This window comes from Ovis canadensis, chromosome 10, assembly GCF_042477335.2.
Source record: "Ovis canadensis isolate MfBH-ARS-UI-01 breed Bighorn chromosome 10, ARS-UI_OviCan_v2, whole genome shotgun sequence".
Taxonomy (NCBI): Eukaryota; Metazoa; Chordata; class Mammalia; order Artiodactyla; family Bovidae; genus Ovis; species Ovis canadensis.
This window is the reverse complement of record NC_091254.1, coordinates 19,484,302-19,508,151: the sequence shown is the minus strand read 5'-3', so window position 1 is coordinate 19,508,151 and position 23,850 is coordinate 19,484,302. Positions and strand designations below refer to the sequence as shown.

Sequence of the window (23,850 nt, the reverse complement as noted above, 5' to 3'; positions counted from 1 at the left end):
AAATGGCTTACTCAGAAAAATAAATAAATAAATAAATGTTTGAAGAAGCAATCAGCCATTGTCTTGGTCATTGTACTCTGTTAATTTATTTGAAAAGCATCACAAGCACCAATGCTAAATTAATTTAATGCACACCTATAAAGAGTAATTTCCTTTACAGATGAAAGAAGATGACAGCAGTATTCAAATAATTATCTCATGTCCAAGTTTCATATGTTAAACACTAATTTTTAATATCTTAAAATATCTCCTAGAAAATAGAAATAAATTTCCTTTAAAACAGAAACGAAACAAAAAGAAACCTATTTATCATTTTTGCTCATTCTAAAATATTTATAGTAGTGCCTTAATAGTTTTTAAAAAGTTGTATCATGTTATATTTCATATTTTATATTCATTTAATTGGCTTCTTTCCCTGCTTACATTATCTCTATTAAGAAAAATGATGTTCTATTTCTAAATTAAAATACTATTTTAAGTTAGAAATTAAAATCAATTTAAAAAATAATCTCCATATTTTCAATGGACATTTTCTATGCTAATAATAATTTCCCTTTGCAAATAGCTTAGTACACTTGAAATTTTATTTCATTAACTCAACTGTTGCTATTTTATTTTCTCTTTTGTACCATTAGATTTTTTTCCATTTGTTTTATTCCTGTTATTTGTACTTTTACTACCATCAGTTTAAGCATCCCAGATATACAGCACTAGTATGTGTTGCCCATTATTTTAGAAAAAAAAAATTGATTCAGTAGCTAATTGATGGTATATAGCTGAAGATAGCTTTAAGGACTTTATGTTAATAAATCCTCTAATAGAAAGAAGTTAGTTTAGTTAGTTAGTTTTAGTTTCTCTTAGTGTGATTAAAAAAAAAAACACCTCTCAAAGAATGTACTTAGTTTCTTACTATTTGAGTTCAGTTTTCTGTCTGCCTGTCAATTAGATTTTTCCCCATATATTCTCCATCAAATATTGAATGTAGATAGGTAGGTTAGTTGTTAGATAGAAAGAGGAGGGAGATAATAGTAAAACAATCTGAATGTTTTGGAATTCATATGCTGCCCATACTAGCACGTTCACACACACACATATTATTTAATGTCATTATCGGAAAATGATACAGAAAATTGATTAAAATACATTTGATCTTATTCTGCTGATTTTATATTTTGGAATGAGAAAAACTAATTTATATCAAGAACTAATAAAAATGTATAATGTTACTTCTGTAAACAAGAGTCACAATTTTACAAAGAAGAAAAACTTTTTCAAAAATTTGTGAAGGTAATTTACAACTTATACCTCAGAATACCATTTATACTTTGACTTCAAGGAAGTACAGTGCCCTTGAATTTCTATCCATCAAAAACCCTGTAAAGTATTTTGATTGGTAGCAATAATTGCTTTTTTTTTTCTTTTAAAAGATGTAATAAGCTTCCCCTAAAATTCAGTAGTCGCTATTGATTCCCAAATAATAAATGTGCGTTTTTATAAATGCTGACCAGCAATTTCTCTGAGCTTCTTATTGATAGCTCAGTGACTGTTCTCAATTTTTCAAGGATAATCGGTCTTCTGATATCTTTATAGTTCACTGAAACCAACTCCTTGAGTTGAAGTCTAATGCTAGTGGAGTAGCATTGTTCATCCTGAGTACTGATGGCCTGGCTTGTGCTAGAGACTGCAATGGAACACCACCCACATGGAATGTAATACCCTGTGGGGGCTAGATTGTTGGTCCGCTCCCTGATGACTGGACTCCAGAACATTTCAGGAGTTGTTCCTTTCACATTCTTTTTTGTTTATTTTATTTAATTGCCTTATGATTTCTTTTATTCTGTTCAAGTCTATGTCTCCCCTGTTCTCTCTGCTGCCAGAAAAATCTGACTTCTTAAATTATGTTCTGAATTCAAAACATTTCACAATGGAATCCTTGATTATAATCTAATAAAAATATAACCAGCAGAAAATTGAGAATAAATGAAATACCAAATAAAGTAGATTTGCTTCAGTGAATTCAGTTTTAAAACGAATCACATTCTTAAGGGTTGCCTTTCTTTTTTTCAGAGGACATTCTAGAAAACTACAAAACTAAAGTTAAGGGATTTTTTTTTTTTTTGTAGCTGTTCCTTTTTTTCTTTAAGTTAGTGTTTAAATGTTGCTTCTGGACCCCATATTTCATAGCAGGTTTATACTAGTTTCAGTGACTGCAGTATTTGTTACATGATTTCAGAGTTTGGTGAGACTCTGAGGTCCACTCCTTTTAATCTCCCTCCCTAATTCACTGCATAATGATTGCAATGGCACCATATTTCTAATTATGTCTGGAAAGGAAACAGTTTCCACAACCTCTGTTTTACCACGAAGGAGCTATTTCAGAAAGCAGTAGTAGGGAAACAGGAGAGTAGAGGTTGAGATCCTTGTTCATGTGAGTGAATGGGGAGCCATGCATTCAGGATCTGGGGGGAGCTTATTGAGACAGAGGGTTGGGAGGCCAGACCCCAAAGTGACCTATGTTACAATTTCCCCTAGAAGTGACCCTGATTAGAAAAGTGCTAGCATAGTACTTGGAGAAGGCAGTGGCACCCCACTCCAGTACTCTTGCCTGGAAAATCCCATGGACAGAGGAGCCTGGTGAGCTGCAGTCCGTGGGGTCGCTAAGAATCGGACACGACTGAGTGACTTCACTTTCACTTTTCACTTTCATGCATTGGAGAAGGAAATGGCACCCACTCCAGGGTTCTTGCCTGGAGAATCCCAGGGACGGGGGAGCCTGGTGGGCTGCCGTCTATGGGGTCACACAGAGTCAGACACGACTGAAGCGACTTAGCAGCAGCAGCAGCAGCACAGTACTTCTATATGCTCAAGCTTCTGCTCTGTTTTCTCTTCTGCATTATGGTTACCTTTGAATCAAGCAGTGTATTTTCCCAGGCCTACCCAGAACAGGCAACAGCAAATCTACTTCTACAGAAGTAAGAACATGAAGATGGTGACTGTGTCCATCTTCTCAGCAGCCATCTGGCAGTCTCTGAAAATAATTTTTAAAAGAAATGTTGCTATAAACAATAGGAAATTTGTCTTAGGAAGGGAATGGAAAATTACAGCCATATATAGGGGACAGGAAGGAACTGTTAAATATTTAATGCCAGAGAGAAATAATTTACGAAATTTTAGAGGAACTTTTGCTTTATGATTTGCATACATGGTGTTTAAGAAATTGTATTATTTGCCAAGAATTCATATTATTTTCAAGCCCTGTGAGTTTTTATTAGGCTGCATCTATCCAAGAACACTGTAATATCATTTTCGCCACCTCCCTGTGCTGTCTTTTAGGACCTTCCAAATTCATCTGGCTTTAAATTTTACTAGAAAAAATGTTTCTCAAACTGTGAGCAGCTTCACTTTATTTTTGCTTACCAGGCTTTGCAACTGTCCCATAGTTCACCTAACTTTAATAGTTTCAATGACATCTCTTTTTCTCATGTGCAAACATCTGCTTCTAGAATTCAGCATCTGGTATCATGAAAATAGAGAGATTTTATCACCCTCACATTTGTTGCTCGTCGTAAAGCCTTTCTAACAAGTGTTGCATGATTTACTATAGACTCAATGTGATTTTGAGATTCTCTTGCTTTTAATAAGCACAGCAATGACTTTTGCTGAAACATCCCAATTAAGAAATGTTGGGAGAGTATTTCCCAAACTTTTGAAACTAGTTTTGCCGTATACTAGGGGCAACGGAACCCTCCCCAGCCTTAGAATTACACACTCTCAAATATTCCCAATCAACTAGAGGATTTTAAATTTTTAAATAATATTTATAAATAATCCCAATGTATTTTTTTAAATTTTTATAAATAAAATTCTATACAAGTCATATGCATTTTTATGAAAGCAGGAGTGTGCCCATAAATGCTAAAAATATAAAATGGTTATCAGCTCCTTTGTTAATTAAGAACTGCAAGAAAATCATGTCATTTGATCTAAAACCTCCCAGTAATTTCCTGTTATTTCACTTTAATAACATGTTCTAATATTGAAGGTTCTCTATTCTTTTGAAAGCCATATTACAAAACTTCATGGTAGGAATCCTTGAAGTATAACTCCTCTATTGTGTAGACAAGAAAATAGATTGACTTCCATGGGGTCGTCAAGCTAGCCAAAGAGGTAGTACTCGTTCCAGGTTTATAATTTTCTGTCTAGAGCCCTTTCCATTCTTCTGTGTCACTCCTGTGTCACATTAATAGACACCTCAAAACCTCTGAAGAGGCCCTTCAGATTCATCATCATACTTCTTTCCTTATTAATCTGAAGAAGTCAACTGCCATGCTCCAGAGCTTGATTCTTTCATAGATATTGAATAAATACTTCACATATTCATATATCTTATATATATTGAATAAAGATATTGAATTAAAGTTCCAAAAGATCAATTAAATGTATCATTCCTTAAGCTATATATTGATGCTTCTGGATTTTTTGTCACCAGGCATTCTGAAATAAATATTATTTTCAATCTGGATATATTACCTATATCTCTCCTAACTGTGGGTCCTTGATACCTTCTTAGCATGCTAAGGAATGGTGGTGCCAAAAGAGATTTTCATTCATTCGTTCAGTATTTTAATAAATGATTGTGTCAGGGATACAAAGATATATGAAAACACAGGCTGGGTCCTCAAGAAGTTCACACTGTATTAAGGGAATCTGACATACAATCATGAGATTGGTGCACTGAGATGTTTCCCCTGAGTATTAATGGAGTCAGGAGAATGGAAACCCTGCCCGGATTTGGAGGATCAAAGAACATTCCTGGAGAAGAAGACATCAGAGCTGATTCTTTAGCATATGTTTAGCTCATTTGGCAGAGTGAAGCTGGGGTGGGTGGGAACATGACAGGCACTCTCAGAAACACAGGAAAGGAAGCAGAGTTTGGCAGGCTGCTTAGAGGCATGTGAGTAGAGATGTGTGAGAATAGAAATGCAGAATAGAGCCTGGGGAGGTGAGTAGAAGCCCAATGATGGGACCACTGAAATGCAGCCCTAGGAGGTAACGGTATGCTAGTTATGGCAGTGTCTTGGGAAATAGGAATACAATTAGAAAGCTGGGCAAGTAACACAACGCAAGACAGTATGAGGCCTAGAGAGGTAAAGAAAGAAATGGAACAAAGTGGAAGATTCAAAAGTTTTAGTATACGTCATTACTTTTATGATTATAATGAATTGCTTAGTATTCACTTGAAATTGATTTTGATATAAGGATTTCTAAAGGAAAAAAATAATTTGATGCCCAAGTAAATGGAATATCACTTGAATTATTTAGTGCATTTTAATGCATTTAAGTAAGTCTTATGTAGTATATACCACATATAGTAAATTAACACATAAATATTTGAGATGTTAGCTTTTTCTCTAAAAGATCAATGTTTATTTGTACATAGGAATCAATTTAATAAAGAAATTTACCATTCAAGAATGCTAGAGAGAAAACAAACAAGGAGAAAACTTCAATTTGATAGATCTTTGAGAAAAGTTTCAGAAAGCAGTGAGGTAGTATACAACTTGGTGTGATAATGAATTTTAGGATTGTGACTTGGGTAACTGAGTTTTAGTAAAGTGGTAGACACAGGGTGAGAGTATCATGGGGAAAGCATTTGGAAAGTCAAAACCATTTAGAAGATTAACAGAGAGACGACTTAAATTACCATTTGGTAATGAGAGGAAAAGACCCTGATGCTGGGAAAGATTAGGGGTGGGAGGAGAAGGGGACGGCAGAGGATGAGATGGCTGGATGGCATCACCGACCTGAGTTTGAGTAACCTCCCGGAGCTGGTGATGGACAGGGAAGCCTGGCGTGCTGCGGTCCATGGGATCTCAAAGAGTTAGACGTGACTGAGCGACTGAACTGAGCTGAATGAGAGGAGAGGTTGGCGATATAAACACAGAAACCATTGACATAGTATCATACTTAAAGTAAACCGATGACAAGGATTATTGAGAGAAAAGACAATAGGATCCATGCTAGAATCTGGCTAAAACAACAGTAAGAAGTTGGGAAAGAGTAAAGTTCAACAGTTGTTCAATCAGCAAAGAGACAAGGCATAATCTGTATGTTCTATGACAAGGCAAAATCTGGAGGACAGCTACATGAATTATTTGACTGAAGCCAAGAGTTTTTAGATTTCATTTCCAACCATCATAATCGAGAGCCAAATTAAATCAATTCATCAAGCCAATGTAGACAAGTCTGATTTTATTCAAAACAAAATCTGAGGACAGTTCCGAATGCATGATCTCACATCACTGGCATAAATGTATGATTCCAGAACTCACCATTTAAAAAAAAAGGAACATTTACCTGAAATCATATATTTTGAATTTTTACTGTAACTCAGTATTTTTTGTGTATTTATTGTGTATATTTATTATGCATTTCTTATTTATTATGTGTATGTGTATAGTATATGGGGAGATCCCCTGGAGAAGGGGATGGCCACCCACTCCAGTATTCTTTTAAATGGGAATTCTAACATGTATACTATCATGTAAGAATTGAATCGCCAGTCTATGTCTGACGCAGGGTGCAGCATGCTTGGGGCTGGTGCATGGGGATGACCCAGAGAGATGTTGTGGGGAGGGAGGTGGGAGGGGGGTTCATGTTTGGGAACGCATGTAAGAATTAAAGATTTTAAAATTTAAAAAATAAAAAACTAAAAAAAAATTAAAAAAATAATTAATTTATTTTAATTGGAGGCTAATTATTTTACAATATTGTAGTGGTTTTTGCCATACATTGACATGAATCAACCATGGTTGTACATGTGTTCCCCATCCTGAATCCCACCTCCAACCTCCCTCCCCATCCCATCCCTCAGGGTCATCCCAGTGTACCAGCCCCGAGCACCCTGTCTCATGCATCGAGCCTGGACTGGTGATCTGTTTCACATATGGTAATTTACATGTTTCAGTGCTATTCTCTCAAATCATCACACCCTTGCCTTCTCCCACCAAAGCAGACCAAAAGACTATCCTTTACATCTGTGTCTCTTTTGCTGTCTCGCATATAGGGTCATTGTTACCATCTTTCTAAATTCCATATATATATGCATTAGTATACTGTATTGGTGTTTTTCTTTCTGACTACTTCACTCTGTATAATAGGCTCCTTCTTGCTTGGAGAATCCCTTGGAGAATCCCAAGAGCCTGAGGGATTACAGTCTATGGGGTTGCAGAGTTGGACATGACTGCAGTGACTTAGTATATATAGTATATGACACTGTCTTAGATGCTCTGCTGAATATTTATTCAACAAATATTTGTTAGGTTTTTGGTATGTGTCAGGAACTTCTCCAAATGCTGAGGATGGAATAATAAGCAGAATAAATATTCTTGTTCACATGAACCTTATATATGAATGAGAATGTGATTCTCAGATGAACCCTCTTCAGAGTCATGACCCCAATTCTCATAGAACTTATAGTCAGAAAATATAAAATGTAGAAAGTAACATGCTATTGATTAGGTATAAATAAAAGTGTGAAAGTTTCAAAAGAAGGGATAGAATACTGATCATTATTCCAGGAAGACTCCATACATAAGATGAAATTTGAGCTAGGGTTTAAGGAATGAACAAAGTTTTTACTCTGAGATAGAAGAAATAGAACAAATCCATAAAACAACCATAGGATTCAGAAGTAATATTTAGGGGATAATGAATAGTTCAGTGTATCTAGAGGAAAACTTGTAGAAGGAAGAAAATATGCAAATGGAAACAGGAAAGAGTGGCCAGTAAAGAAGGGGAAATAGGCAGTGATAGTGTCACAGTGGTCAGAGAGACAAGAAGCGTGTTGACTCTAGAGAAATTAAAAAAAAAAAAAAAGAGGCTCACGGACACCTATTCAATCTGATTACTACAGGTTTATCTAGGTTTCCATGAAAGAAGTTATGATGGGGTAATGAAAAAGGGAAACAGATTTTTAAAGATTATACCACTGAAGCATCATCAGGAAATGGGGATAGACATTTTTCTTATTCCAAGATAATAATGGAATAAGAGAAAGAAAGGGGGGAAAATATCTAAAGAAGGTGGTATTATAGATGGAAATTGCTTTGATTATTCAAGGTAACTGAGTATCAATATACTGAAATAAATAATCCACCTAGAAGGAATTATTGAACAATTGAATTAAATAGATATTATTCGAGCATAAAAGGGGAGGCTAGCTTTAAAGTGAAGATAAACTCTTTTTCTGTAAGGGAAAGATAACAGAAGACTTGAAAAGATAAACAGGAATGTAGAGGCAAAAGTAAAGTGATTGTTGGTTCTGATCTTCTCTATAAAGTGGAAAGCAGATTTCATTAAGCTCATTATTTCACAGAAACACTTGTATAATATAGATGACACTCGGATTTGTGGAAAGCTAGAGGAGTTCAGACAATTACCAAGATAATCTATTGCAAGATGAACATCTGTCAAAAACAGATACTGCTATTATTTCATATTTGTAATTGTTGAAAAAATAAAAATATATATTATACCAACCCGAAGGCATTACCATATTTAAATTATCTCCTCATGTACTTTTCAATTTTATAGCTTGCTTGGAGTTTTCCAGAAAGATGTTTTGATGTGTAAGCCTACAGTCTAGATTTTTCTAGAATTATATTGTTTCAAGTTCCACTTAGAAAGATGATATATTGCGTATACCATATTTTATGTTTTAGCCCCACTGCAATCTGTGCCAGTACTTGCAATTAAACACATTATCAGTTTTGCAGTCAAAAGCCTTAAATATTCACACTAAATGGAATAAATGAATAATATAGATAAGCCTATGTCAATTCAAGTTAGTTTTTTCCACCAAATGAGTAGCAAAATAACATCCAGACCTGAAATGGTTTTCTGATTTCAAAATGGGCAAGAAATTGTAGGCTTGTACTCAATTTGCATATTGGAGCTTTTCATTCTTTAAACTCTTGATAACTAATAGTAGTGATGATGATCCCAGTAGTAACATGATGATAAATATATATATTAACAAGAGAAACTATTTAATCGAGTTTCCTATTAAGTCATAATAGAAATCTGCAGTGGGGGGAGTCTTAAGATCAAATGGAGATTAAAATATTCTGTAATCATTTTCATGTGATAAATACTTACTTTGGGAAGGACACTTAAATGTTTAATCATATCATAAGAAGATTTTGAGTAGTACTTTTAGGATTTGTAGACAGTTAACAAAAGCCCTCCTACCTCTGATACAGGATATACTTTTGAAACAAAATATATATTTCATGGAGATTGATTCCTCTGCCCTGGATTTTTTTTTTTTTGAGGTTTTGAAAATTCATACTGAGAGATGAAACTGTTTTGTTTTTGCCCTGAGTCATTTCCTTCCTAATTTTAATTACCGTGTTTATTACATAATATCCTTTTATAGTCATCTGAGCTTTTACCTCTAAAAGCTGACATTTTTAAAGATATTTAAAATAAGGATGGCACGAAAACTTCAGAAAATTTTAATACGTGCAGAATGCCTTCATGACATGTGTTCCTCCACACGGTTGGAAAACAATAGACAACATATTGAATCTTAAGTAAATATACCTGATAACTTTATTTTTCACTCTTTGAGTTGTGACTCCTGTTCAGGAATGACTCTCATTAGCATTAATATATGAATGAATTAATTCCATACATTTTGTTTCAGTACCCATGTATATGACTGTGCCTTCAAGGTGTTTAGTTTTTGAAGTTGTCATTCCTCTGTCCATCTAGGTATAGTTCCATTTGTTAAATACGTAATATATGTAATAAGTAAAAATAAAATTAATTCTGCTGGAGAAATGAATAGAGAATTACTTCATGAATTAGATGAGCCTCTAATAGTGTCTTGTAAGTAGAGTAGGATTGCAGGATATAGGTGAATTGAATGTCTGAAGATAGGATAATAGCAAGATCCAAGATCATGCTAGAAATGTCACAAGTCATAGCATGATCCAGGTTTCCCTGGTGGCTCAGACAGTAAAACTTCTGTTTGCAATGCAGGAGACCTGGGTTCGATTCCTGGGTTGGGAAGATCCCCTGGAGAAGGAAATGGCAGTCCACTCAAGTATTCTTGCGTGGAGAATCCCATGGACGGAGAAGCCTGGTGGGCTACTGTCCAATGGGATGCAAAGAGTCAGACATGACTGAGCAACTTCCCTTTCAATTTCTTTCATAGCATGATCCAGGAGTGGCAGATAAATAGGGATATTTTTATTGGAGTTTGGTGTATAGAGTTATAATGGAGAGTAGTTGGACCCAATAAAAGGACTAGGGTCAGATTATGAACACCTTAAATGCTATACTAAGAATTTTGAATCTACTTATATAGGCCATTAAAAACTTTGAGTAGAGTTACTTGATCAGAATTTTGTTGTAGATGATTCAATTAATATTATACCAGAGAAGGGTTGGAAATCAAAGGCCAAGACTAATCATTCATCAAATTTCAAAGGGACAGTAGCATGTTTAATATTTTCTAATTTTTGTGTATTATAATGTAATTTAATTTCTGAGCTCAAGAGTTTTCATTGAAATCATTCTGAGCAATAAATGTAACTCAAAATACAGATTATTCACTTCAAAGGACCATCTATTTGTGTCTGTCAGCTATGAACAAAGTTGATTTTTCTCTTTCATTTTTATTTATAGCAGAGCTGAACACTCTACCTTAAATATCTATCTTAATGAAACCCTTAAAAGATTATAAATGTATAACAAACTGTATAGACTTATCCAATCAGATAACAAAAGAACAGCTAATAGTTACAGGTCACTAAAAAGAAAATAAACAGTTTCTACTATATGTCAAGGACTGCACCAAGCACCTTTATGCAAGTTTGTCCTTATGGCAAGTTGGTGAAATGACTGTTATCTCTAGTAGATGAAAAACCTGAGCATAAAGGGCTGAAGTAGCTTACCCGTGGTTGATGCCCTCAGCAGTGTAGCCCTTGTCGCCCTGATGTCATGTGTGTGCTCTCTTCATTCTGGTCCTTTTTGCTTATTTATAGTCTTCAATAACAATGTGCAAAGGAGAGTTCACAGGGAAGTTATACTAGTATTTCTAAATTGAAAATAGGATATCTTACTTTTGAAAGTAGAGTTGAATCTGATGATGTATGTCTAAGTATACAGAGATATGAGCGGCTCTTCAGTAGCACATAAAGTCATCTCTTTGCCATCGTTTTATTATTATCATCGTTATGACTTCCTCTGCAGTGGTATCTGATAGTGAGATGATTGTTTTTTCATCCTTATATACACTGTTTGTCTTTACCCCAAATAACATTTATTTCAGCTCTACAGATCCTGCAGTTAACCTAGTCATTAGACAAAAGACACAACACTTGCCATGCTAACATTTTGATACTATTTGAAAAATACTTTGCATATACTTTGAAAAATCACCTTCGTCTGTGAAGGCTATTTTTTTTTATCAATGTGTAATTGCTGTTAAACAAAGAATATAACAAGATAGTTCCAGATATGTGTTCTACCTCCCCATTCATTTCCATCGTTTGATAAAAAAGATACTTTTACTATTTTTGAGTAATAAAATACGTTTTGTTTTTAAAGTGCTATCTGTATCAAGCTCTAGCATTAGTTTACTTTTAAGCCTATGACAGACTACTTCAAGTTATCTACTATAGACACGAATTTAATTCTGCTTTATTCACAATCCATAATTTGTAAAACACTAGAGTCCATATACATTCTTAAGAAATGTCACAGTTCTCTAGATATTTGATCAAAGTTTTTGTTCAATTAAAATGGAGCAAAAATGGAACAAATTCTATGAAATACTGGAGACAAATTAGCAAAATGAAAGCTTATCTTGTGAGTGAGTGCAGCAACCAGACCAAGGTTGGGCAGGTAAAGATTCCATAGGCCTTAGAAGTGCTCCTTCATGTCACTGGGCCCAGAGCTACATTTGCAGTAAAATAATGAGATTTTAATCCCAGCAGGTAGTGTTCATTTATTTGTGAAATGCTGATGTGTGCATGCATGCATACATGTTAGTCGTATCCCACTCTTTGCGACCCCATGGATTATATCCTGGGGTGAAAATACATTGTTGGTGAAAATACATGTACTGATTTTTAATAGTGTCAGTTTATATCAATCCACCTGAAGTAATAGAGATGTGGTAAAAATAATAGTGGAAATGAAGGCTTTGCCAAAAGTGATAATAGATGATACTAAGAAAAGGCATGAAAGTACTCATACATTGAATAGTTACTAAAAAGAAGAGAAAGTGTAGTTCTTCAGGGCATGATGAGAGATCCCCTTGAATTCATACAAGAACATATATTTAAAATAATAAAGGTTAAAGAAACAACACTCTGAAAGCCAAAGTTTTCTAGATTTCTTCCTTGCATTTTACTGAGAACACCAATAGTATGTTTTTGCTCTCTCTTTGCTTCTATAAGATATTGAGATTTTTAAAAACTAGGCTACATAAAACTCCAGAGGTTAGGAAATACACTTACTACTAGTTTTTTTTATGGGATATAACTGTGACTTTCTATCTTTTGATTAATATTTATTTTCTGTTTTATACCTACACAAATTTATTTTCTGTTTTATACCCACACATGTTTGTATGAAAACATAGGCGAGTTTGTGTTCACATATATTTATCTTCAATATTTAAATGACCAAAGCTTATTTTTTTTAAAATTACACTTAGCCTATATCCATGAGAATATCATTAACTTCTCCAATGTATTGTAATTGTGCTTGGAAATTATATCAGGTTACTAGAGACTTGTCCTTGAAATTACAAAATGTACGAACAATATATAATGTGTCTTCAAATAGATTTATTAGCACAAGAGTATTCAAAAGCCATTAACAACCTAATTATTTCTATGTCCACATGACAATATTTTATTAACCATCATTTACAAAATTTTGAATGTGGAAAAGAATAAAAAGAGAAGCTTATTAAAAAGCCATAGGGCAATTTACTGATTTTTAGGTTATGAATGTACATTAGTTGCTCAGTTGAGTCTGACTCTTTGCGACCCCATGGACTATAGCTTGCCAGGCTCCTCTGTCCATGGGAGTTTTTCAGGCAAGAATACTAGATGAGTTGCCATTTTCCTCCTCCAGTGGATATTCCCAACCCGGGGATCAAACCCATATCTCCTGTGTCTCCTATATTGCAGACAGATTCTTTACGTTCTGAGCCATCAGGGAGGCCCTTTTACGTTTTGAGTAATATGTTTTTATGAATAGAGGTTACATGTTTTTCTTAATTTGCTTTTGGAATTGTGTTTTGAATATAAATATGTACATTCATTTCAGTATATTTATTACATCCGTTAATTTTAACACTCTGTATACTTTTATTAATACCATTAAATCAGCGTTTGAGTGATTTGCTCTCATTTCCTTCAGATATAACCAGTTTTTCTCTGGTATTAATTCAATAATGTTAAACTACTCAATTTCCCTTTAATAATAACACAGTACAGTCAGTAATTCTATATGGGGGAGGAACCTATCTGTATCATGAATTACTTTAAAAGAAGATAGATTTTTATCTTGTTTTAATTCAAAGATGTACTGAAATTCAAATGAGTCAATAGTATGTTGCTATATAAATCCTTATTAACATCTTCAAAGATAAGTAGATGTGATAGATAGTAATTAGTGTGTTATCTATAATTTGTGTCTAATTTAAGGGAGACTAAAAGTAGTTTGTTCCTTTACAACTATAAGTACCCTTTTATAGTTCTGCTTCTGTTCTTAATGTTCAATATCCATTAAAATATTCAAAAAGGTAAATAAACCTACTTAGTAATAATTATATTAATGTACACTTGGTAATAATTATATTGATGTATAAATTAAACTGACACCTCAAAGTGATGCATATTTTTTCTATCTTCTCAAATATAGTTTATATTAAAGGATTAAACATTTATTTGTTCCAGAAACCGTACATGGCACTAGGGAAAGACATTATACACAAAACAAACCTAAGTCCTGATCTTTTGTTGCTCACCTCAGTAGATGTTTGTGCTATTAAAAGTTCTTGGAACATCTAATTTGACTTTTTGTTACTGAGACATATCAGTCTGAATACACAACTTAGATCTACCATGTGAAAAATCAGCAGCTATGTGGAAATAAGCTTTAAAACTTAGGTGAGATAAAAGTATATCTTACCTACACCTGGGAAAGTTGTAGGATGGAATTTATATTCCCTTCAAATCGATAAAAATAGTGAAGAATGATATCCTGCATGGAATCCTTGAAGAGAAAAATGGCATGAGGTAAAATCTGAATAAAGTATGGACATTATTTTATCAGTAAAATAATGATGTTAAGATAGGCCCATTTTGCGAGAGATCCATGCAACTCTCTAGTATCCTTGCCATTGTTCTGTAAATCTAAAACTTCTGAAATTTTGAAATTATTTTAAAAATTATTAACTTTGGAAGAGAAAAAAATGAGGATACCAAATTGTGCAGAACTTTAGATATTAACTGAAGTATTTTAGCATTTTTAATGACAAGTAGGGGGACATTGAAAATGTGTGGGCAGGAGACTAGTGTAATTAATGCAATCATTTAGAGACACCATTTCCTACTACTGCACAGACAAATTGTAGGAAGGGAGTGGTGATTTCCAAAAGATCAATCTGATTCAGTAATTTCCATACAAAGTGATAAAGGCAGAATTAATGTGGTAGTCAGTATGACTGGAAAGATAAAGATTTGACACAATACAATCAAGTAATTAACAGTATTTGTCAGTTTATTAGATATGAAACCTATCAGAGAAACAAAGTGTGGGTGATTTAGAGGAGAGATGTATGACATAACAAACTGCATATAGAATAAAACTAAAATGTAATTTTAGACTTAGAAATTACAATTGCTGATAGTGTTATACTGGTTAAAGTAAAGGAAGATAAATTTGAGTTCCCAAGGTTAAATGAAAATTTAATCATTTCCTACAGGAATATCCTTTGGTTAAATAATTTGAAATCTCTTGAGCAATGAACAAAGAATGTTTGGAATTTTTGAGCCTAGAATGTCACTGTGGTCTGTTTTACAACTTTTTTTTGTTATGATAATGATTGGTCTTTTATTTTAAATATTCATATTTCCTCATAAGTGCATCATGAACCATACCTCTTAATGCATAAACTAAGAATGAGGAGTAAAATAGGAAAATTTCCAGTTGCCAGACATCTCTTAATCAGTAATCTCTAATTCATATTCAGAATATTAATTAATGGTTATAAGAAGTCTAAGAATGGCACACTGCTCCAATTCCAAATTCATTTGATGAAATGAAATTTTAGGTAGTTAACTTTTATTTTATTCTCATTTACATTTCTACCTTTGATTATTAAAAGTAATTTTATGTTCTGTATTTCACAAGTGGAAAATAAATTACTTCTGAAACTTTTAAAGAAAGGAAAATGGTTTGGAATTAATCGAATTTGAAATTGACCCACAAAACACCAGTAATGACTTGAGAGAGGGCACTGAAACTTATATTCTTATTGTTTGGAACAATAGGAATTGTTTGATGTCAATATTGTTTGATGTCTACCAAGTTTCCCAGAATGTTTTTGTAGACCATTTAAAGTCTTCAAGTTAGAAATAAATTTTGATTAAACACAGTCTCAAATGGATTTAAATTTGTGTTTTATAGACTTGACTGGCTCTTTAGGGTCATTCTTATGAAAGAAACCAACTCTTCATTAACAAAAATTCTAAAGTAGCATCACCAAAAGAATAGCTATAAAATGATTCTCTGAATAATAAAGCAAATGGAACAAATTGTTAAAACTGGGAAATACCGTGAAGGACATGTGGGAGTTCTTTGTGCTATTTTCAAAATTTTGAAAGTATTTAATAATAATTTTTAAACAACCACCACATAACAATGGGAGCTTTTTTGTTTGTTTCATTTTGGCTTTTGTGTATGACATAGATTCCAAATGCTAGGTAATATTAAGAATTGTGTGAAAAGCCTAAATGTAAATTCTCAGGCCTGGCTCCAATCTACTGAACTAAATCTTCAGAGAATGGTCTGGGAATCTCAGGTGTTATGATGTTTAGAAAACATTACCTGATGACTTTGACAATTTTTTCACCAGTCTAGGTTCGATACAGGATATAGGATGCTTGGGTCTGGTGCACTGGGATAACCCAGAGGGATGGTATAGGGAGGGAGGTGGGAAGGGGATTCAGGAGTGGGAACTTATGTGCACCTGTGGCGGATTCATGTTGATGTATGGCAAAACAAATACAGTATTGTAAAGTAAAAAAATAATATAATAAAAAAAGAATAAATGGAATAAGACAAAATGAAGAAAAATAAAATTTAAAAACAAAACAAAAAAAAAAAGGAAAAAAATGATAGTCTGGGTAGGGGAAAGGGCCTCACATTCATTGTTGCTCTGTATCAGTTCAGTTCAGTTCCGTTCAGTCTCTCAGTCATGTCTGACTCTTCGCGACCCCATGAACCGCAGCACTCCAGGCCTCCCTGTCCATCACCAACTGCCAGAGTCTACACAAACTTATGTCCATTGAGTTGGTGATGCCATCCAACCTCATCCTCTGTCATCCCCTTCTCCTCTTGCCCTCAGTCTTTCCCAGCATCAGGGTCTTCTCAAATGAGTCTGCTCTTTGCATCAGGTGGCCAAAGTATTGGAGTTTCAGCTTCAGCATCAGTCCTTCCAATGAACACTCAGGACTGATCTCATTTAGGATGGAATGTTTAGATCTCCTTGCAGTCCAAGGGACTCTCAAGAGTCTTCTCCAACACCACAGTTCAAAATCATCAATTCTTCGGCACTCAGCTTTATAGTCCAGCTCTCACATGCACACAAGACTACTGGAAAAACCATAGCCTTGACTAGATGGAACTTTGTCAGCAATGTAATGTCTCTGCTTTTTAATATGCTGTCTAGGTTGCTCATAACTTTCCTTCTAAAGAGTAAGCATGTTTTAATTTCATGGCTACAGGTACCATCTGCAGTGATTTTGGAGCCCCCTCAAAATAAAGTCAGCCACTGTTTCCACTGTTTCCTCATCTATTTGCCATGAAGTGATGGGACCGGATGCCATGATCTTCGTTTTCTGAATGTTGAGCTTTAAACCAACTTTTTCATTCTCCACTTTCACTTTCATCAAGAGACTCTTTAGTTCTTCTTCACTTTCTGCTATAAGGGTGGTATCGTCTGCATATTTGAAGTTGTTGATATTTCTCCCTGCAATCTTGATTCCAGCTTGTGCTTCCTCCAGCCCGTTTCTCATGATGTACTGTGCATATAAGTTAAATAAGCAGGGTGACAATATACAGCCTTGATGTACTTCTTTTCCTATTTAGAATCAGTCTGTTCCATGTCCAGTTCTAACTGTTGCTTCCTGACCTGCATACAGGTTTCTCAAGAGGCAGGTCAGGTGGTACGGTATTACCGTCTCTTTCAGAATTTTCCAGTTTATTGTGATCCACACAGTCAAAGGCTTTGGCATTGTCAATAAAGCAGAAATAGATATTTTTCTGGAACTTTCGTTTTTTCGATGATCCAGCGGATGTTGGCAATTTGATCTCTGCTTCCTCTGCCTTTCCTAAAACCAGGTTGCATATCTGGAAGTTGACGGTTCACATATTGCTGAAGCCTGGCTTGGAGAATTTTAAGTATTACTTTGCTAGTGTGTGAGATGAATGCAATTGTGTGGTAGTTTGAGCAATCTCTGGCATTTCCTTTCTTTGGGACCAGAGTGAAAAATGACCTTTCCCAGTCCTGTGGCCAGTGCTGAGTTTTCCAAATTTGCTGACATATTGAGGGAAGCATTTTCACAGCATCATCTTTCAGGATTTGAAATAGCTCAACTGGAATTACATCACCTCTACTAGCTTTGTTTGTAGTGATGCCTTCTAAGGCCCACTTGACTTCACATTCCAGGATTCTGGCTCTAGGTGAGTGAGCACATCATCATGATTATCTGGGTCGTGAAGATCTTTTTTGTACAATTCTTCTATGTATTCTTGCCATCTCTTCTTAATATCTTCTGCTTCCGTCAGGTCCATACCATTTTTGTCCTTTATTGAGCCCATCTTTGCATGAAATGTTCCCTTGATATTTCTAATCTTCTTGAAGAGATCTCTAGTCTTTCCCATTCTATTATTTTCCTCTATTTCTTTGCATTGATCACTGAGGAAGGCTTTCTTATCTATCCTTGCTATTCTTTGGGACTCTGCATTCAAATGGGTATATCTTTCCTTTTCTTCCTTGCCTTTAGTTCTCTTCTTTTCACAGCTATTTGTAAGGCCTCCTCAGACAGCCATTTTGCTTTTTTGCATTTCTTTTTCCTGAGGAAGGTCTTGATCCCTGCCTCCTATACAATGTCACAAGCCTCTGTCCATTGTTCATCAGGCACTCTATCAGATCTATTCCCTTAAATCTGTTTCTCACTTCTACTTTATAATCATAAGGGATTTGATTTAGGTCATTCCTGAATGGTCTAGTGGTTCTCCCTACTTTCTTCAATCTATGTCTGAATTTGGCAATAAGGGGTTCATGATCTGAGCCACAGTTAGCTCTCAATCTTGTTTTTGCTGACTGTATAGAGCTCCTTCATCTTTGGCTGCAAAGAATATAATCAATCTGATTTTGTTGTTGGCCATCTGGTGATGTTGATCTGTATAGTGCTTTACATTTAAATTCAGAAAAATGTGGCATAATTTTATGATTGAAATGGATAAAAGATGTATACTTTTGGACACTAATTTCACCATGAATACATGAAAAGAGTAATGGGACTTTTGTTCACACAAAAGAAGAAGAGTTACAGATACCAAAGCTGTGAATTGCACTCTCTTGTGCAGGAGGCGATCCTGGAGTATTCTAGATTATTTTCCTTAATCAGATGCAAATATAATCAGAATGGTTGAAATCTTGTGAGAGCACTTGTTCAGGATAAGCTGGGTAGAGAGAGATTGTCCATTTAAATCACTTAGAGAGCAGTGGGTTCCAAACAGCTTAGAAATATTTCCTTTGCTGAAAAAGCTTGGTTCATTCACCACCACTCCTTCCATTTACTCTGAAATCATTAGAGGTCATGGACTTATCTTCCTTCACAGTTAGGTAGTTAGTGTATTTAAAAATTCTATGGAGAAAATTGTATTTTATACAGCAAGTGTAATAAAATGTCCATTTTTATACTAGACAACATATACGAACTCTTTGTATTTATCTATTCTTTCGTTTAATAAAAGCAAGGTTATTGACTATTATATTGAGACTGATCTTACTCTTTAAATCAAAATTTATTTTTATAGTTTGCAAATATATACTTTGACATTTAATTATCAGCTACAATTGCCTAAGTATTTGCAGAAATGCCATATACTAAATAATATTGTTTTATTTTATCATCAAATACACAGAAGATGACTTGACACTTTTAAAAACATCGTAATGAATGTTGGACCAGGAATCAGTAGACTTCAGTTCTAGTACTGGTTCAGTAATAATACTAGTTGCATATCTGTGTCTTGAACTATGACCTTAACTTGAAAGTGAAAGTGAATGTCACTCAGTCATGTCTGACTCTTTGCTACCGCATGGACTGTACAGTCCATAGAATTCTCTAAGCCAGAATACTGGAGTGGGTAGACTTTCCCTTCTCCGGGGGATCTTCCCAACCCAGGGATCAAACTGACGGTCTCCCACATTGCAGGTGGATTCTTTACCAGCTGAGCCACAAGGGAAGCCCAAGAATTCTGAAGTGGATAACCAATCCCTTCTTACCACCTTACAATGCTATATTACATACCGACATAAGAAAACTGAAAAGTAATGAAAGCTCAACTTGAAATCTGCTGATTATTTTCTCAGTGCAGAAATATGATTAATTCTACATAGGTAATAACAATAAGCATCCATTAGAGAGGGAATTCATTTGTACCAACCAAATTTTCAAAAACCTATTGCTGCTAACGATAAGGATGATAACATATTAATAAATATTTCTAGACAGTAAGGTTCATTTTCTTAGGCTCAAAAATCACTGCAGATGGTGACTGTAGCCATGAAATTAAAAAATGCTTGCTTCTTGGAAAAAAAGCTATGACCAACCTAGACAGCATATTAAAAAGCAGAGATATTACTTTGCCAACAAAGGTCTGTCTAGTCAAAGCTGTGGTTTTTCCAGTGGTCATGTATGGATGTGAGAGTTGGACTGTAAAAAATGCTGAGCACCGAAGAATTGATACTTTTGAACTGTGATGTTGGATGGACAGCAAGGAGATCCAACCAGTCCATCCTAAAGGAAATCAGTCCTGGATGCTCATTGGAAGGACTGATGCTAAAGCTGAAGCTCCAATACTTTGGCCACCTAATGCAAAGAACTGACTGATTGGAAAAGATACTGATGCTGGGAAAGATTGAAGGCAGGAGAAGAAGCGGATGACCGAGGATGACATGGTTGGATGGTATCACCAACTGAATGGGCGTGAGTTTGAGCAAGCTCCGGGAGTTGATGAAGGACAGGGAAGTCTGTCCATGGGGTCGCAAAGAGTTGGATATGACTGAGCAACTAAACTGAACTGAAGGTTCATTCATGTAGCATGTTTTTATTGTGTGTCTACAACTGAGCAATAAGCCAGGTACATTTTAGAAAGAGCAGACATAAGTCCTCATGGAAAATATGGCTTTCTAGCCACCATATGAAAGGAATGGGGCAATAGAGCCATGAAGGAAGTGATACAGCCAGGTGGCTCTCTAGGAAAGAGTTCCAAGCAGAGAGTGACCTGTGCAGTTCCTGTTAGCCTGGTGTATGGAATAAAAGGGACCAAGTCCAACGCTGCTGGGGCAGAGGAGGTGACTTTGAGGCAAAGATGTTGTCAGATGAGGAGGATAGAAAGTGGTAAATCGATAATATTAGGGCCGTAGGGAAAAGACATGCTTATTTATCTTACTGATGATGCTTATGACCTGTTTACTGAAAGAATCATTGAAATAGGGTTTTCTTATATTAAAATATAAGATTTTTGTGGAGATTATAGAGTAAATCAAACCTGCCTGGACCTATTTGTATAGTTTGCCGATAGGTGTCTTTGAATGTATCTATCTATATCTCTGTGTCTAATCTATAATTGTATATATCACAATTGGATTCATCCAATATATAATTTGTACATTCCCTTTAACACTTAGCAATATGTCTTGAACAAATCCCTGATCCCTTAATTTCTTCCAAAGTAGTAGTCTAATTCAGCTCCGTATTTAAAGTCAAAATTCAAATCTTTGATTGAACAATTCTTTACTGAAGCACAATTCTATTTGGCAAATTGTATATAATACATTAATACATATATACATATACTTTATAATTATTTTGATATTTAATGCACTATTCTAATTACTCTTACAGGCAGTGTACTGTTGAAGATAACTTTTATAATAATATATTTTATTATTTTCCTAAGAAGTGGTCCTAGGAGCAAATTACTGTTTCAAAGAACATAACTTTTCTTAAACTTTCTTGATTTAAAAACTAAAACTTCATAGAATTTAAAATAAAATAAATAAGCTATAGATTTCTCAAATTTTTCACATTCAAAACCAGCCCATTGTCCATTATGTCCACAGAGGAAATATTCTGGAGGAAATATAATTAGTTTGTCATATTTCACTAGACTTCAAAAATCATGTATGAAAAAAATAATTATTTGAATTTTTAAACCAGCACTTTAACTATTCATGCTGAGTTTTTATTATATTGTTTGTCTTATTTGGACAAAAATGTTTTCACAAATTAGTTTTAATTATTACTGTATATCAGCTTAATGTAATAGAGTTTAGTGGATTGTGTTCAAAGTCTCTTTATACTATTAGAATGAAAAGAGATCATTTAATGAAATAAAGGACTTTTGTTTTTAGATACTGCAGTTTAGAAAACTTAAACATATTGCCATAATATTCATGAAGGAATATACCTTATTTTATCAAATTATTTAGCTGAACTCAAATGAAAAAGGTGAAGATTACTAAAATCATGAATTTTTAGTAGGTGAAAAATATAGTTAGTATATATCTATTATCAGATAATTTGACTTCTGAATAAAACTGAAAATCTTCATGAGCGAAAAATGATTCAATACATGAGTCATAGTACAAATCTTTACAGTAAGTGTCCAGATAGCATCATTGATGTGTGATGATGTGTAATGTATAAAATGTGAAGTCGTTACCTCTTGCCAGGTACAAATTTCAAAATAATCTAACCAGAGCATGTTCACTAATTGCATTTCTATTATATGTCCTTCATCACACAGTGTAGCTATATAACCTTTGAAAATCATGTCTCCTGAGATTCTTAAATGCTGAATCATTTCATAGACATTTGAGTTCAATTCATTTGAGTTAAAAACTATAGTTTCTGAAAAATGTCTACAATATACTTTTAATTTCTGTCTTTCCTTTCTTATTTGAATTATAATAAATTAATCATTTTTCATGGCTATTTGCCAAGTCATTAATGAAAAATGTTTCCTAAATTGAATACTAACAATTATGGGCAAATATTTAAATTATGTTAAATGAAAAAATGGAAAAAAATGAAACAAACTTTTTTTCATTTGAAATTAACTTCATTCATTCATTGATTCATGGCAGAATTTAGTGGGATGACTACACTATTTGTTATCCAAAATGGTTCATTTTTTTAGGATGCAAGGGGCTTTTTTGTACTTCAATTGAAGTAGATTTTTTAAGATAAATCTGAATTTATAGGAGTGATGTACAGGAATTTTATTTTTAATAATGCAATAAAAATGATTATGCAAAAAAATCAAAATATAAGTAGAATGGAGAGATTTAAAAAATGAGAAGTAAAGATAGATATTTTTCTATTTGGCTCCTCTATGATGATTTTTTTAAGTGTTAAAGTTTTCAACATTTGAATTTTAATTTTTAAAAAGAATGCTAGCTTTATTTGTTACTCTTAGATGTAGAATGTATATACATCAATTAAAAGTTTAATAGCTTTACCCATTTCCCTGTGTGTTTAGAAGTGAAAATGGTGATTTGAAAGGGAATCCATGAGAAAAAAAATATTTAAAATTTAAATTATAGATAAAACAACATGTCTAGAATAAATTTAGTTGCTACCAAAGTGAAAGTGTATTGCCCTTACATATGTTGCCTTTGCCTAAATCAATAAATATATTAATATTATGGCAACTAATAAAGGTAATTTATTTTTGAATTAAAGGCAAATCCTAATATGAATGCTTATTAGACTGTGTCTTTCTTTGAATATATACTAGAGTTTATTAATTTTTAATACAGATAAACCTATTTAAGGTGACTTATGGTTTAATAAATGCCAGTGAGAACAGGAAGTTTAAAGGCTTATAGAATTCAGGAAGATAATTTCAACTTGATAATGTTTCACAAGGAAGACTAGTACAACTTTCTGTTATCATTCATTCACTATTTCCTGGTGTATAGGCATTGATATTTAGCATTTCCATGCGTTGAGAAACAGTTCTATGCTTATTGTTAAGTTGTCTGCAATTTTGTGAATTAATAAATGAGAGTTCCTCCATTTCTCAGCCATATCCAGGAAGCATGCTGGCAGTTTTCACTTCCATACATCAACTGAATGCTGCTTTTAACTAGCTTCTCTCTTGGTTTATCAGCAGTTAAATTTATCTGTGTCAGTTTACTTTCGCTTTTTACATTTTTAATATTGTAATACCTTTTGAGGTTAGCTAGGCTGATATGTGGTAATTTTATAAGTCTTTTATTAAAATGAGTTAAAA

The 23,850-nt window shown here is 34.0% G+C and overlaps 1 protein-coding gene across 4 annotated transcripts in view; it reads left to right on the top strand.

The window, feature by feature from the left end:
- Positions 1-23,850, top strand: part of PCDH17 (protocadherin 17) — a 109,394-nt gene that overhangs the window by 41,136 nt on the left and 44,408 nt on the right. The window contains exon 4 of one of the 4 annotated variants that reach the window (XM_069602164.1): positions 1,591-2,016. The exons of 2 other annotated variants lie outside the window; for them this stretch is intronic. In XM_069602164.1, the coding sequence (XP_069458265.1) occupies positions 1,591-1,598 (8 nt within the window). In that variant the 3' untranslated portion in view covers positions 1,599-2,016. Of the gene's footprint in view, positions 1-1,590; positions 2,017-23,850 lie in introns of those variants that run through there. One more of the 4 variants, XM_069602163.1, reaches the window with a different exon arrangement.